The following is a 13,328-nucleotide window of genomic DNA, read 5'->3' as shown; positions in this document are numbered from 1 at the left end:
CGTCTCTACTAAAAATGCAAAAAAAATTAGCTGGGCGTGGTGGTGGGCGCCTGTAGTCTCAGCTACTCAGGAGGCAGGAGAATGGTGTGAACTTGGGAGGTGGAGCTTGTAGTGAGCCAAGATCTCACCACTGCACTCCAGCCTGGGCGACAGAGCGAGCCTCCATCTCAAAAAAAAAAAAAAAAAAAAAAATCCAAAAATCAGCCGGGTGTCATGACAGGTGCCTGTAATCCCAGCTCCTTGGGAGGCTGAGGCAGAAGAATTGCTTGAACCCAGAAGGCAGAGGTTGCAGTGAGCCAAGATCGCGCCACTGCACTCCAGCCTGGGCAACAAGAGTGGAATTCTGTCTCAAAAAAAAAAAAAAAAAAAGTTGACAAAAATCTAACGTTTTTCTTAAAGCTACTAAGGACATGAAGTCCTGTAAAGTCTCTCAACTACGATGTGTTCACTCAGCTTGCAAACAAATCAGAGAGAAGATATCAAACATGAACCTTTAAAAAGCTCTATCACAAGGGCCAAGCACAGTGGCTCACACCTGTAATCCCAGCATTTTGGGAGGCCGAGACGGGAAGACCACCTGAGGTCAGGAGTTCAATACCAGCCTGGCCTACATGGTGAAACCTCATATTTACTAAAAATACAAAAATTAGCCAGGTGTGGTGGTGCACGCCTGTAATCCCAGCTACTCGGGAGGCTGAAGGAGAACTGCTTGAACCTGGCAGGCAGAGGTTGCAGTGAGCCAAGATCGTGCCACTGCACTCCAGCCTAGGTGACACAGCAAAACTCCATCTCACAACAACAACAACAAAAAAGAGTTCGATAACAAGAAAAGTTTTAATATAGTCCATTAGGAAAAGTGAGATGTCACCAAAAGTATATATTACTTACTGCCAAATGAGTAGTATGAGCAATTGTTGGGAGAGAAAAAGAAACATTAGAGAAAGCATAACTGAGAATATGGCTTCCTCTCATTCAAATCGTTCTCCACGGAGCTAAGTCCAAATGTGCATCTGTGGGGCTCAGGGATAAGAGGGACTCCCCAGTTTGTCTATATCGGACTCCAGTGGAGAGGACTCTGCCCAGTCCCCACTACAGGGAGGCAGGAAATAAATCAGAAGGTAACTTTGGGGAAGAATCGCCTAATCCAGTGTCACCCTGAGAGGCTGAAAGGCAGAAGGAACTTACAAGAATACGAGAAAAACAAAAGATAACATTTGTCTGACCCCTACCAACCAACCTCCTCTTTTCCAACCCAACCTTAGGCTCAGCAGACCCCACAAGGTAAGCAATTTAAGAGGGAGGAAGTACCACTAATCTCAGAATTCTTGGGGAAAGGGCTTTGGCTTATGAGACACGACAGTAAGAAAATAACAATCTGGGGTTGCAGGTGAGCACAGATTTCTGCTCCCAGACTATCAGGAGCACACTGCTTCCAGACAGACCCGAATAAGGTAGCAGTAAAGACGGGAACTAATGCTAAGTGCCTCTAGACGCCCAGCACTGGTTTAAAGCAGTTCCCACAGATGACCCCATTTAATCCTCCCAACAACCCTATGTGCTTGGTACTATTATTACCCCCATTTTTTTTGTTTATTTTTTTGTTTGAGACAGAGTCTCACTCTGTCACCCAGGCTGGAGTGCAGTGGCATGATCTCAACTCACTGCAACCTCTGCCGCCCAGGTTCAAGCAATTCTCCTGCCTCAGCCTCCTAAGTAGCTGGGATTACAGGCACCTGCCACTGCGCCCGGCTAATTTTTGTATTTTTAGTAGAGACGGGGTTTCACCATTTTGGCCAGGCTGGTCTTAAACTCCTGACCTCATGATCCACTTGCCTCGGCCTCCCAAAGTGCCACCGCACCCGGCCTTTCTTTTTAAGACAGAGTCTCGACGGGGCGCGGTGGCTCACGCCTTTAATCCCAGCACTTTGGGAGGCCGAGGCGGGCTGATCACGAGGTCAGGAGATCGAGACCATCCTGGTTAACACGGTGAAACCCCATCTCTACTAAAAATACAAAGAATTAGCCGGGTGTGGTGGTGGGCGCCTGTAGTCCCAGCTACTCCAGAGGCTGAGGCAGGAGAATGGCATGAACCCGGTAGGCGGAGCTTGCGGTGAGCCGAGATCAGGCCACTGGAATCCAGCCTGGGGACAGAGGGAGACTCCGTCTCAAAAAAAAAAAAAAAAAGACAGAGGCTGGCTCTGTTGCCCAGGCTGGAGTGCAGTGGCGTCACAATCCCTGCCCCGCCACTGGGTTCAAGTGATTCTCCTGTCTCAGCCACCCGAGTAGGTGGGACTACAGGTGCGTGCCACCATGTCTGACTAAATTTCTATTTTTACTAGAGACAGGGTTTCACTATGTTGGCCAGGCTGGTCTCCAGCTCCTGATCTCCTGATCCGTCTGCCCTGACCTCCCAAAGTGCTAGGATTATAGGCATAAGACGCCACGCCCAGCCTCTTTTTTTTCTTTTTTTTTTTATTTTGAGGCAGAGTTTTGCTCTTGTTGCCCCGGCAGGAGTGCAATGGTGCGATCTCAGCTCACTGCAATCTCCACCTCTGCAGGAGAGCAGGAATCTTCAGTGATCCACGGGCAGATCTGTAGCCATTGTGGGCACCTGTTCTTCCCGTGACCTTTGTGCCCGGGTCGCAGCACGTGCTGAGATCGCGCCATTGCACTCCAGCCTGGGGGACAAGAGCGAAACTCCATCTCAACGGAACCCTTAAGGTCGTTCTGTCACTGGGGCCATTATGAGCACACACACCCACTCCCTCAGGTTTAAAAGGCGCGTTGCCCGGCAACAGAAGGAACTGCTGGCTTAGCCTTTGGCCGAGTTGGCAGCTCCACGAGGACCCTCAGAGTCCAGCTCTCCAGCGTTCAAGCATCCGACGGTTCCGAGTCCTCCCAGGAGCGGTTACCTGGGCACTCTGTGCCCCTCATTCCTGTCAGGGCCCAGGCTGAGGACCTGCTAGTAGGGCTCAGTTGCCTGGAGTCCGTTCAGCCCATCCCCCAGTTCACTTTGCTTGTGGGATCTCCCCATTTCTCCTGCCCCTGGACTGAGTGGCAGGCCATCCCACAAGCACCCGGACACTTGGCATCAGTGGTGTCAAGACAACTCTAAGAAGGTTTTCTGTGATCCTGCAAGACCTGTGTTCCTTCCCGGTGATTCTGCCTTCAATTTGATTGCACAGGTACCACAGCAAGCCAGTGCTGTGTGCGCCGAATTCCAGGGCATCCTCCAGCTCAGCCACTACACTGAGCACAAGGAATCTCTGTGGGACCCAGGAACAGGTAGTCACCCCTTTGGGGCCCACAACACCCGGCTGTCCCCAGACTTGTGGCCAGGGAAGATAGTATTGAGGGCCCTCAAGGAGAGCGGGACAGGGATGGCTGAGCAGGACAAGGACCCTAGAGTCCAAGAGAATCCTGATGATCAGAGAAGGGTCCCCGAGGTCACCAGGGATGCACGGTCTGCATTTCGGCCCCTGTCGGACAACGGAGGCCTCTCTCCCTTTGTGCCCAGGCCCGGGCCTCTGCAGAGAGACCGCCATGCCCAGAGGTCAGAATTCAGATATAACCAGAGATCCCAGACCTCCTGGACGAGCTCGTGCCCCGAACTAAATTCCATCTCGAGCTCCTACAGCTCTACAGGAGGCCTCCTGGGGCTAAAGCGGAGGTGGGGGCCAGCCTCATCCCACTGCCAGCTGACCCGCAGTTCCTCAAAGACAGTGAGTGAGGACGGACCTCAGGCTGTCTCTTCTGGTCACACCCAGTGTGAAAAGACGGCAGATATAGCACCAGGGCAGACACTGGCCCTCAGGAATGGCTCCCCCAGATCCCAGGCCTCTAGGCCCCATAAACGCAAGCTTCCCCTGCCGTCACGCAGGCAAGGGGATCCTCTGATGCTGCCACCTCCCTTAGTGCTGGGGTTCCAGGTCACTGCTGAAGACCTGGACCTGGAGAAGGAGGCGGCATTCCAGCGCATCAACAGTGAACTGCGGGCTGAGGCCAAAGCCATCTCGGACTGTAGACCCTCACGGCCTGCCCACGCTTTGTCCTCACTTGCAACAGGGACTTCTGGTGTGCCTACCATCTCTAAAGCACCCAGTATGGATGCACAGCAGGAGAGACACAAGTCCCAAGACTGCCTGGGCCCAGTGGCCCCCCTAGCTTCTGCTGCAGAGGTCCCCTCTACAGCTCCTGTGTCTGGGAAGAAGCACAGACCACCAGGCCCCCTGTTCTCCTCCTCAGATCCCCTTCCTGCCACCTCTTCCCACTCCCGGGACTCAGCCCAGGTCACCTCGCTGATTCCTGCCCCCTTCCCAGCTGCAAGCATGGATGCGGACATCAGAAGAACAACGCCTGGCACTTCTGCTCCTGCAGCTGCCGCAGAAGCCCCTCCCCCCTCCACATTGAACCCCACATCGGGGTCACTACTGAATGGAGTGGATGGAGGCCCTTCACATTTCTGGGCCACAGTCACAGCTGAAGCAGGTGCCCAGAGGTCAGAAGTCAGATATAACAAGAGATCCCAGACCTCCTGGACGAGCTCGTGCCCCAAACAAATTGCCACCTCGAGCTCCTACAGCTCTACGGGAGGCCTCCCTGGGCTAAAGCGGAGGTGGGGGCCAGCCTCATCCCACTGCCAGCTGACCTGCAGTTCCTCAAAGACAGTGAGTGAGGACGGACCTCAGGCTGTCTCTTCGGGTCACACCCGGTGTGAAAAGACGGCAGATATAGCACCAGGGCAGACACTGGCCCTCAGGAATGGCTCCCCCAGATCCCAGGCCTCTAGGCCCCGTAAACGCAAGCTTCCCCTGCCGTCACGCAGGCAAGGGGATCCTCTGATGCTGCCACCTCCCTTAGAGCTGGGGTTCCAGGTCACTGCTGAAGACCTGGACCTGGAGAAGGAGGCGGCATTCCAGCGCATCAACAGTGAACTGCGGGCTGAGGCCAAAGCCATCTCGGACTGTAGACCCTCACGGCCTTCCCACGCTTTGTCCTCACTTGCAACAGGGACTTCTGGTGTGCCTACCATCTCTAAAGCACCCAGTATGGATGCACAGCAGGAGAGACACAAGTCCCAAGACTGCCTGGGCCCAGTGGCCCCCCTAGCTTCTGCTGCAGAGGTCCCCTCTACAGCTCCTGTGTCTGGGAAGAAGCACAGACCACCAGGCCCCCTGTTCTCCTCCTCAGATCCCCTTCCTGCCACCTCTTCCCACTCCCGGGACTCAGCCCAGGTCACCTCGCTGATTCCTGCCCCCTTCCCAGCTGCAAGCATGGATGCGGACATCAGAAGAACAACGCCTGGCACTTCTGCTCCTGCAGCTGCCGCAGAAGCCCCTCCCCCCTCCACATTGAACCCCACGTCGGGGTCACTACTGAATGGAGTGGATGGAGGCCCTTCACATTTCTGGGCCACAGTCACAGCTGAAGCAGGTGCCCAGAGGTCAGAAGTCAGATATAACAAGAGATCCCAGACCTCCTGGACGAGCTCGTGCCCCAAACAAATTGCCACCTCGAGCTCCTACAGCTCTACGGGAGGCCTCCCTGGGCTAAAGCGGAGGTGGGGGCCAGCCTCATCCCACTGCCAGCTGACCTGCAGTTCCTCAAAGACAGTGAGTGAGGACGGACCTCAGGCTGTCTCTTCGGGTCACACCCAGTGTGAAAAGACGGCAGATATAGCACCAGGGCAGACACTGGCCCTCAGGAATGGCTCCCCCAGATCCCAGGCCTCTAGGTCCCGTAAACGCAAGCTTCCCCTGCCGTCACGCAGGCAAGGGGATCCTCTGATGCTGCCACCTCCCTTAGTGCTGGGGTTCCAGGTCACTGCTGAAGACCTGGACCTGGAGAAGGAGGCGGCATTCCAGCGCATCAACAGTGAACTGCGGGCTGAGGCCAAAGCCATCTCGGACTGTAGACCCTCACGGCCTTCCCACGCTTTGTCCTCACTTGCAACAGGGACTTCTGGTGTGCCTACCATCTCTAAAGCACCCAGTATGGATGCACAGCAGGAGAGACACAAGTCCCAAGACTGCCTGGGCCCAGTGGCCCCCCTAGCTTCTGCTGCAGAGGTCCCCTCTACAGCTCCTGTGTCTGGGAAGAAGCACAGACCACCAGGCCCCCTGTTCTCCTCCTCAGATCCCCTTCCTGCCACCTCTTCCCACTCCCGGGACTCAGCCCAGGTCACCTCGCTGATTCCTGCCCCCTTCCCAGCTGCAAGCATGGATGCGGACATCAGAAGAACAACGCCTGGCACTTCTGCTCCTGCAGCTGCCGCAGAAGCCCCTCCCCCCTCCACATTGAACCCCACGTCGGGGTCACTACTGAATGGAGTGGATGGAGGCCCTTCACATTTCTGGGCCACAGTCACAGCTGAAGCAGGTGCCCAGAGGTCAGAAGTCAGATATAACAAGAGATCCCAGACCTCCTGGACGAGCTCGTGCCCCAAACAAATTGCCACCTCGAGCTCCTACAGCTCTACGGGAGGCCTCCCTGGGCTAAAGCGGAGGTGGGGGCCAGCCTCATCCCACTGCCAGCTGACCTGCAGTTCCTCAAAGACAGTGAGTGAGGACGGACCTCAGGCTGTCTCTTCGGGTCACACCCAGTGTGAAAAGACGGCAGATATAGCACCAGGGCAGACACTGGCCCTCAGGAATGGCTCCCCCAGATCCCAGGCCTCTAGGCCCCGTAAACGCAAGCTTCCCCTGCCGTCACGCAGGCAAGGGGATCCTCTGATGCTGCCACCTCCCTTAGAGCTGGGGTTCCGGGTCACTGCCGAAGACCTGGACCTGGAGAAGGAGGCGGCATTCCAGCGCATCAACAGTGAACTGCGGGCTGAGACCAGGGCCATCTCGGACTGTAGACCCTCACGGCCTTCCCACACTTTGTCCTCACTTGCAACAGGGGCTTCTGGTCTGCCTGCCATCTCTAAAGCACCCAGTATGGATGCACAGCAGGAGAGACACAAGTCCCAAGACTGCCTGGGCCCAGTGGCCCCCCTAGCTTCTGCTGCAGAGGTCCTCTCTACAGCTCCTGTGTCTGGGAAGAAGCACAGACCACCAGGCCCCCTTTTCTCCTCCTCAGATACCTGTCCTGCCACCTCTTCCCACTCCCGGGACTCAGCCCAGGTCACCTCGCTGATTCCTGCCCCCTTCCCAGCTGCAAGCATGGATGCGGGCATCAGAAGAACAAGGCCTGGCACTTCTGCTCCTGCAGCTGCCACAGCAGCCCCTCCCCCCTCCACATTGAACCCCACGTCGGGGTCACTACTGAATGGAGTGGATGGAGGCCCTTCACATTTCTGGGCCTCAGCCGCAGCTGAAGCAGGTGCCCAGAGGTCAGAAGTCAGATATAACAAGAGATCCCAGACCTCCTGGACGAGCTCGTGCACCACACGAAATGCCATCTCGAGTTCCTACAGCTCTACGGGAGGTCTCCCGGGGCTAAAGCAGAAGAGGGGGCCAGCTTCATCCCACTGCCAGCTAACCCTCAGTTCCTCAAAGACAGTGAGTGAGGACGGACCTCAGGCTGTCTCTTCGGGTCACACCCGGTGTGAAAAGGCGGCAGATATAGCACCAGGGCAGACACTCGCCCCCAGGAATGGCTCCCCCAGATCCCAGGCCTCTAGGCCCCGTAGACGCAAGTTTCCCCTGCTGCCACGCAGGCGAGGGGAGCCTTTGATGCTGCCACCTCCCTTAGAGCTGGGGTTCCGGGTCACTGCTGAAGACCTGGACCTGGAGAAGGAGGCGGCATTCCAGCGCATCAACAGTGAACTGCAGGCTGAGGCCAAGGCCATCTCGGACTGCACACAGCCCTGCCATTTTCAGGTATGTTTCTTCTATACCTAGTTTATTTGTTCCTTTTTTCAAGACATGGTCTCACTCTGTATTTCGTGTTGGAATACAGTGGCACAGTCATAGCTGCAGCTTTGAACTCCTGGGCTGAAGCCACTTCAGCCTTCTGAGTAGCTGAGACTACCAGTGCATGTCACCAGAGTTGGCTAGTTTTTATTTTTTTGTAGAGATCTATGTTCCTCAGGTTGGCCTTGAACTGTTGATCTCAACTGATCCTCCCAACTCAGCCTCCCAAAAGCACTGGGTTGATGAGCACGAGCCACTGCCTGGCCCAGAGTCACATTTTAACATCACATCCTCACTGCTGCGCTCAAGTTTTGGCAGTGACTGAAAACCCTAAGGAAGAGTTTCTGGTCAGGCCCGGGCCCGTCTGTGCATAGCAGGGGAATGGAAAAATGGCCTGTGGATGGTTCTTTTGGAGAAATGGCCAGACAAGCACTGAGATGCCGTTTCCTGGAATACAGGGCCGTGCGATGTCCAGCCCAGCTGCCAGGTCCAGGGCCCTCGGCACCATCTAGTCTGGGAGCTCATTCAGAAATGGCCTCATTTGCTCAAAGCAGCTGGTTTCCCTTCCAATCTGGTCCCATTTCAGAGATGCAACTGGGCCCTGTCTTCCAGGAAACCATTTCAGTGCGTGCCTGTCTTTGTCCCCGCGCTTTTCTTATTAACTAAGATTTCTAAATGTATTACATATTCACATTTAGAAACTCTAAATATCATAAAAGGTTAGCAAGGAAGTTTCCCTTCCACTCTGAACTTCCAAACACCAAGTCAACATTTTTGTTTGCATATCATCCCTGCAATCTATGTGCAAATAGAAACATGCACCTGGAATGCATGCTGATGTGTGATCGTGTTTACACAAAGTCCTCTGCACCTCTGCATATATCACTGGGCAATGCACCTTAGTTATCATTCCACATTTCAAATGTAAATCCATTGTATTGTTTCAGAGCTATAAAGTACTGCACCCTATGACTATTCCCAAAATTACTTAAGCACCCCATTATGGGTACACATTTCTTCTGTTTCCAGTCTTGCTCTTATAACCAATGCTGTAGTGAACAGCACTATGTTGAGTAGAAGTGGTGACCATGGGCATCTTTGTCTTGTTCGCGTCCTCAGGGGGAATGCTTTCAACTTTCCCCCTTTCAGGAAAATGTTGGCTGTGGGTTTGTCATAGATAGCTTTTATTACCTTAAGATATGTCCGTTCTATGCTGATTTGGATGAATGGTTTTAATCATAAAGAATGCTGGATTTTGTCAAATGCTTTTTCTGCATCTATTCAGATTATCATGTGATTTTTGTTTCTAGTTTTATTTATGTGATGTATCACATTTATTGACTTGCATATGTTAAACCATCCCTGCATCCCTGGTATGAAACCCACTTGATCATGGTGGATTCTCTTTTTGATATGCTGATGGATTCGGTTAGGTTGGTTGTAGCATTTCTTATTATTCCATCTGTGGAATGTATTGGTTTAAATAATGAAAACATGTTCTATCTTCACTGCTTAGCACTTTGTGTTTCTTTAACAGCCTTCCCAACAGGGCAACATAAAAGCAGGAACCCCGCTAGTCTCCCCTTAACCTGGAATTTCCCCTTCTCCACAGCTCGCTCATTGGACAGGATAGACTGGGCATCCAGGCCTCAAGGTAAGGACACACTCCGTCACCTAGAGTTGCAGTGCCTGGGAAGGCCAACCTTGGAGAGGCGCTGCCAGCTTTACAGTGGTAGAGGTGTTGGGAGGGACTGACCACCAATTTATAAGGCTGTACTTTGTTGGCGACATAAAGGATTGTTTCACAGATTGTTGGGGAGGGACAATCCCAAGGGCTCCCCTGTCCCTGGTCCTGGCTCTGCACAAAGGCAATAAGAGAGGGATGCTGGTAAGGGCTGACCTGTTGCTGTGCTGGGGAGGAAGGTGCTAGGCTGAAATTCAGGAGGCTGAGGATGCAGCAGTCCCATAGGAGGTACATGACCTTCAGGATACATTTTCTTCATTGATGATCAATGGAAATGATAAATCACTGACTATTTTTTCTATCATTGGAATCTACTCTCTACTGCTCATGCTGTTCCTGTCTTTTGGGGAAGATGGAAGATCGAATCAGTGTGTGCTGCACTGAGCGGATGGAAGGAGAACTGCGACAAAAATTGAGGAAGGGTGAGGGATGAGAGGGCCCTTCATCCAGCTGCTTGCAGAGTCCTCCTGAGGAGGAAAGCCCCGTGGCTCCCTGAGGAAGGAGCAGTGAGGGCTGCGTGACTCCCACAGTGAAGTGTGTGGTATGTCTGAGGACACCCAGGCTGGTCCATGAGGAGCCAGTGGCAGAGTGAGAAGCAGAAAGGCCAGGAGGGTGGCTGGAGGCCAGGCTCTGAGTCATTCTCCATGTGATGGAAACAGCCGGAGCCCAGTGGGCTTGGAGGTACAGGATGCGGTGGCTGATGACAGAACAATGTGGAGAGAGGCGTCATTTGTCAAATCCTTACTTTGTTCTGGGCATTGTGCTAAAAATTCTGATGGCTCATCCCATTTAGGGGCTGAAAGTTGCAGAGGTTTAGGAAGCTTGCCCACGATACTGGAGCCCCCATCTCCTGCCCTAGTGCTGTCCTCCTTCTCACCCAGCCACCACCTGTTTCAGGGGAACACACAGAAGTGGTAACCTCTTATGGAGAGGCGAGTAAATTCTGCTGTTTTTGTTATTCACAGAAAAAACACTGGCTCGTGTGGGTTGGGAAGGATATTTCATCTGGTTATTTCCACCTGTGTGACTCTTATAGTATTGAAATGCATAGGTTAGCATTTTTGGCCAATTTACTCAGCATTCTGGGTTAAAGGCTTTTATTTATTTATTTATTTATTTATTTTTGAGATGGAGTTTCACTCTTGTTGCCCAAGCTGGAGTGCAACGGCGCAATCTTGGTTCACTGCCACCTCTGCCTCCCAGGTTCAAACTATTCTGTCTCAGCCTCCCAAGTAGCTGAGATTATAGGCACGTGCCACCACACTGGGCTAATTTTTCTGTATTTTTGGTAGAAATGAGATTTCACCATGTTGGTCAGGCTGGTTTCGAACTCCTGACCTCAGGTGATCTGCCCTCCTCGGCCTCCGAAAGTGCTGGGATTACAGGTGTGAGCCACCACGCCCGCCCTAAAGTCTTTTAAAATTCACTTGTATGAGTTGACTTAGTTTTCTTTAACCTTGTAGAAAAATACAAAAATGGCAATCTCTTTTATCACACAAATAATGTCTTTTTAATGGAGTGATTTTTTTCTAATTGAGGTATTATGTACTTTTCATTTACTAATTATTGTTTACATTTGAAGTGTTTTGTGAATTAATATTTAATTGCATAGATGAAGATTACTAGTCATAGGCATTTTACTAACCAATACTCATTAAGCATAGCGTGGATTCATGTGACGTCAAGCAGCTATTTTATTGGTAAAACGAAAAAGCACAAGAATGAACGCAAGAACTGAAACAGTGGAGACACTTAGAATGACTTGTCTAAGATCTAAATCATTTTGTTGTCTTCCCAGCGTACTTATTATCCTGATCATTGTCATCAGCATTGTTTGGGTCCTTTTAGCACAGATTTCTCAAAATGGGCAACTCCATAACAGTTGGAAGCTTACGAATTCATATAATTTGTAAGAGGGCAATTTGGAAGTACCTATCTACTTTAAAATTCCAATAACCTGGGAATTTCATCTAGAGTCTTTTATGTCTAGACTCTTTCATGTAAAATATTTCCACAATTAGGAGAAATATGTGTATGGGGATTTGCTATGTAGCGGTGTTTTGATAGAATAGAAAACTGGGATAAACCAAATTTCCATCACGAAGGAAATAGTAATACGCTGAATAATAATACAGCGAATATTATGCAGGCTTTAAACATCAAAAAAGAGTTCAACTTCTGACTTCCGATGATGGTGTTGAAGCAGGTCACTGCTGGTTTACATTTGATTTTCATGTGGGAACTCTGGAAGTCTGCCTTAGTGATTTTTTATGTGGCTAAATTTAGCTAATGACAAGCTATTCGAAGTATGGCAAAATGGAACTTTAAAACAGTATCTTGTCAGCAACCAAGTGGACCTGTTTCACGTAAAGCCCACGCATTCATCTGCCTGTCCTTCATTCTGTCTGTCCACACGGGCATCATTCATTCGTGGAACTGAGTGCCCACTGTCGAGCTGACAAGCCCATAACCTCCCTGTTCCTAGTCACACATTAATTCTTCAACAAGTTCCTTTTGATAGATTGTGACTAAGCTTAGCTGCTATTTCCAATTGCTTCCCCAAACGTACTTCTCACTGTTCTCCCATCACACCCTTCAGCCCATCCATGCGGGGTTCCTTTGCTTTTCCCACCTTACACCAAACTCCCTATTTTTACTCCCACTTTTACCTCCTCTCCAAGACAAAACAAACAAACAAAACTAGCATTTTAAAACTTAGTTGTAATCTTTCTTCCTTCATGAAAATTTCTCCAACAGCCACTTCCACGGTCCTGTGTGTTCTGGATATTTTAAAATATTGGCTATAAGCTTGAGCACATCAGGATATGCTGTTTTGCTGTATGCAGATGGAGGCAGTGGCCGGAATGAATGAACGGCAACAATTGCTGGCAACCGGCAGAAGCTGAGAGACAGGGAACGGGCTCTTCTCCAGAGCCTCCAGGAGCCAGGCCTTTGAATACCTCGAATGTGGGCTTCTGGGAGACCATGTGTTTCTGTTATAAGCAGCCCAGTCTCTGGCAGTTTTTACGGCTGCCCCTGGATGCTCATCTACACCTGTCTGACAAGGTCAAGCTCCAAGGAAGGGATTCTCTGCATATCTACATTGTTTGCAGATTTTACGATAATCATTTATTCTTGCGTGGCTGATCATTGTTAGCCAATATAAATAAAATAATAAAGAAATGACCCACATTTTATGTTGGGAGTTTGATCTGCCATTTATCAAGTATGGAATCTTGAACAAGGGGTTGAACATCTGAATGTCTCCATCACTTCATCTGTAAAGCGGGGGTGCTCACACCCACCGGCTCCCCTCCCATGTTGGTGCCAGACTCTCCCTGGACCCCTGTTCTCTTACCAGCCACATCCATTCTCCCCCCAGAGGCGCTAGTGACTGTGCGTGACTTTCCATTCCCACCACGTTTGTCTCTAACCCCAGCAGCAGATCAGTGTAAGCAGAACACAGCTGAGTGCTCCTCACCACCCACCAGATCAGGTGCAAACTTCCAAGCCTCGCTGGATCCCCTCCACATTCTGAGCTCCACCTGACTTCCCATCGCTATCCTTCCCCACCCGCCTCCCTGGTAGAGAAAAGCTGAGTGTGTGATGCTGTCTGAATGCTGAGCACGGCCTTTTGCGGCCAGTCCACTGCATACGCTGCCCCTATCGGAGACCTCCACCTTAACCCTTTCCAGCCTGGAGGCTCCTCCCAGGTCCCCACAACAGAA

At 51.4% G+C, this 13,328-nt stretch overlaps 1 protein-coding gene across 1 annotated transcript; it reads left to right on the top strand.

Annotated features, from left to right (window-relative positions):
* The first annotated feature begins 2,334 nt into the window (after positions 1 to 2,334).
* Positions 2,335 to 12,797, top strand: LOC134761149 (putative POM121-like protein 1-like). The gene is made up of 2 exons (XM_063722755.1): positions 2,335 to 7,823; positions 12,447 to 12,797. Exons 1-2 carry the CDS (start codon positions 3,381 to 3,383, stop codon positions 12,504 to 12,506), a joined length of 4,503 nt encoding a protein of 1,500 aa, XP_063578825.1. The 5' UTR covers positions 2,335 to 3,380; the 3' UTR covers positions 12,507 to 12,797.
* Positions 12,798 to 13,328: the final 531 nt, after the last annotated feature.

The sequence above is a fragment of the Pongo abelii genome, chromosome 23, assembly GCF_028885655.2.
Source record: "Pongo abelii isolate AG06213 chromosome 23, NHGRI_mPonAbe1-v2.0_pri, whole genome shotgun sequence".
Taxonomy (NCBI): Eukaryota; Metazoa; Chordata; class Mammalia; order Primates; family Hominidae; genus Pongo; species Pongo abelii.
This window is presented reverse-complemented; position numbering and strand designations above follow the sequence as displayed.

Coding starts and splice junctions, on each gene's coding strand:
- LOC134761149 (XM_063722755.1), top strand. CDS start 3,381: ATGGCTGAGCAGGACAAGGACCCTAGAGTCCAAGAGAATCCTGATGAT. Junction 7,824..12,446: donor CACAGCCCTGCCATTTTCAG/GTATGTTTCTTC, acceptor TGCTGTATGCAG/ATGGAGGCAGTGGCCGGAAT.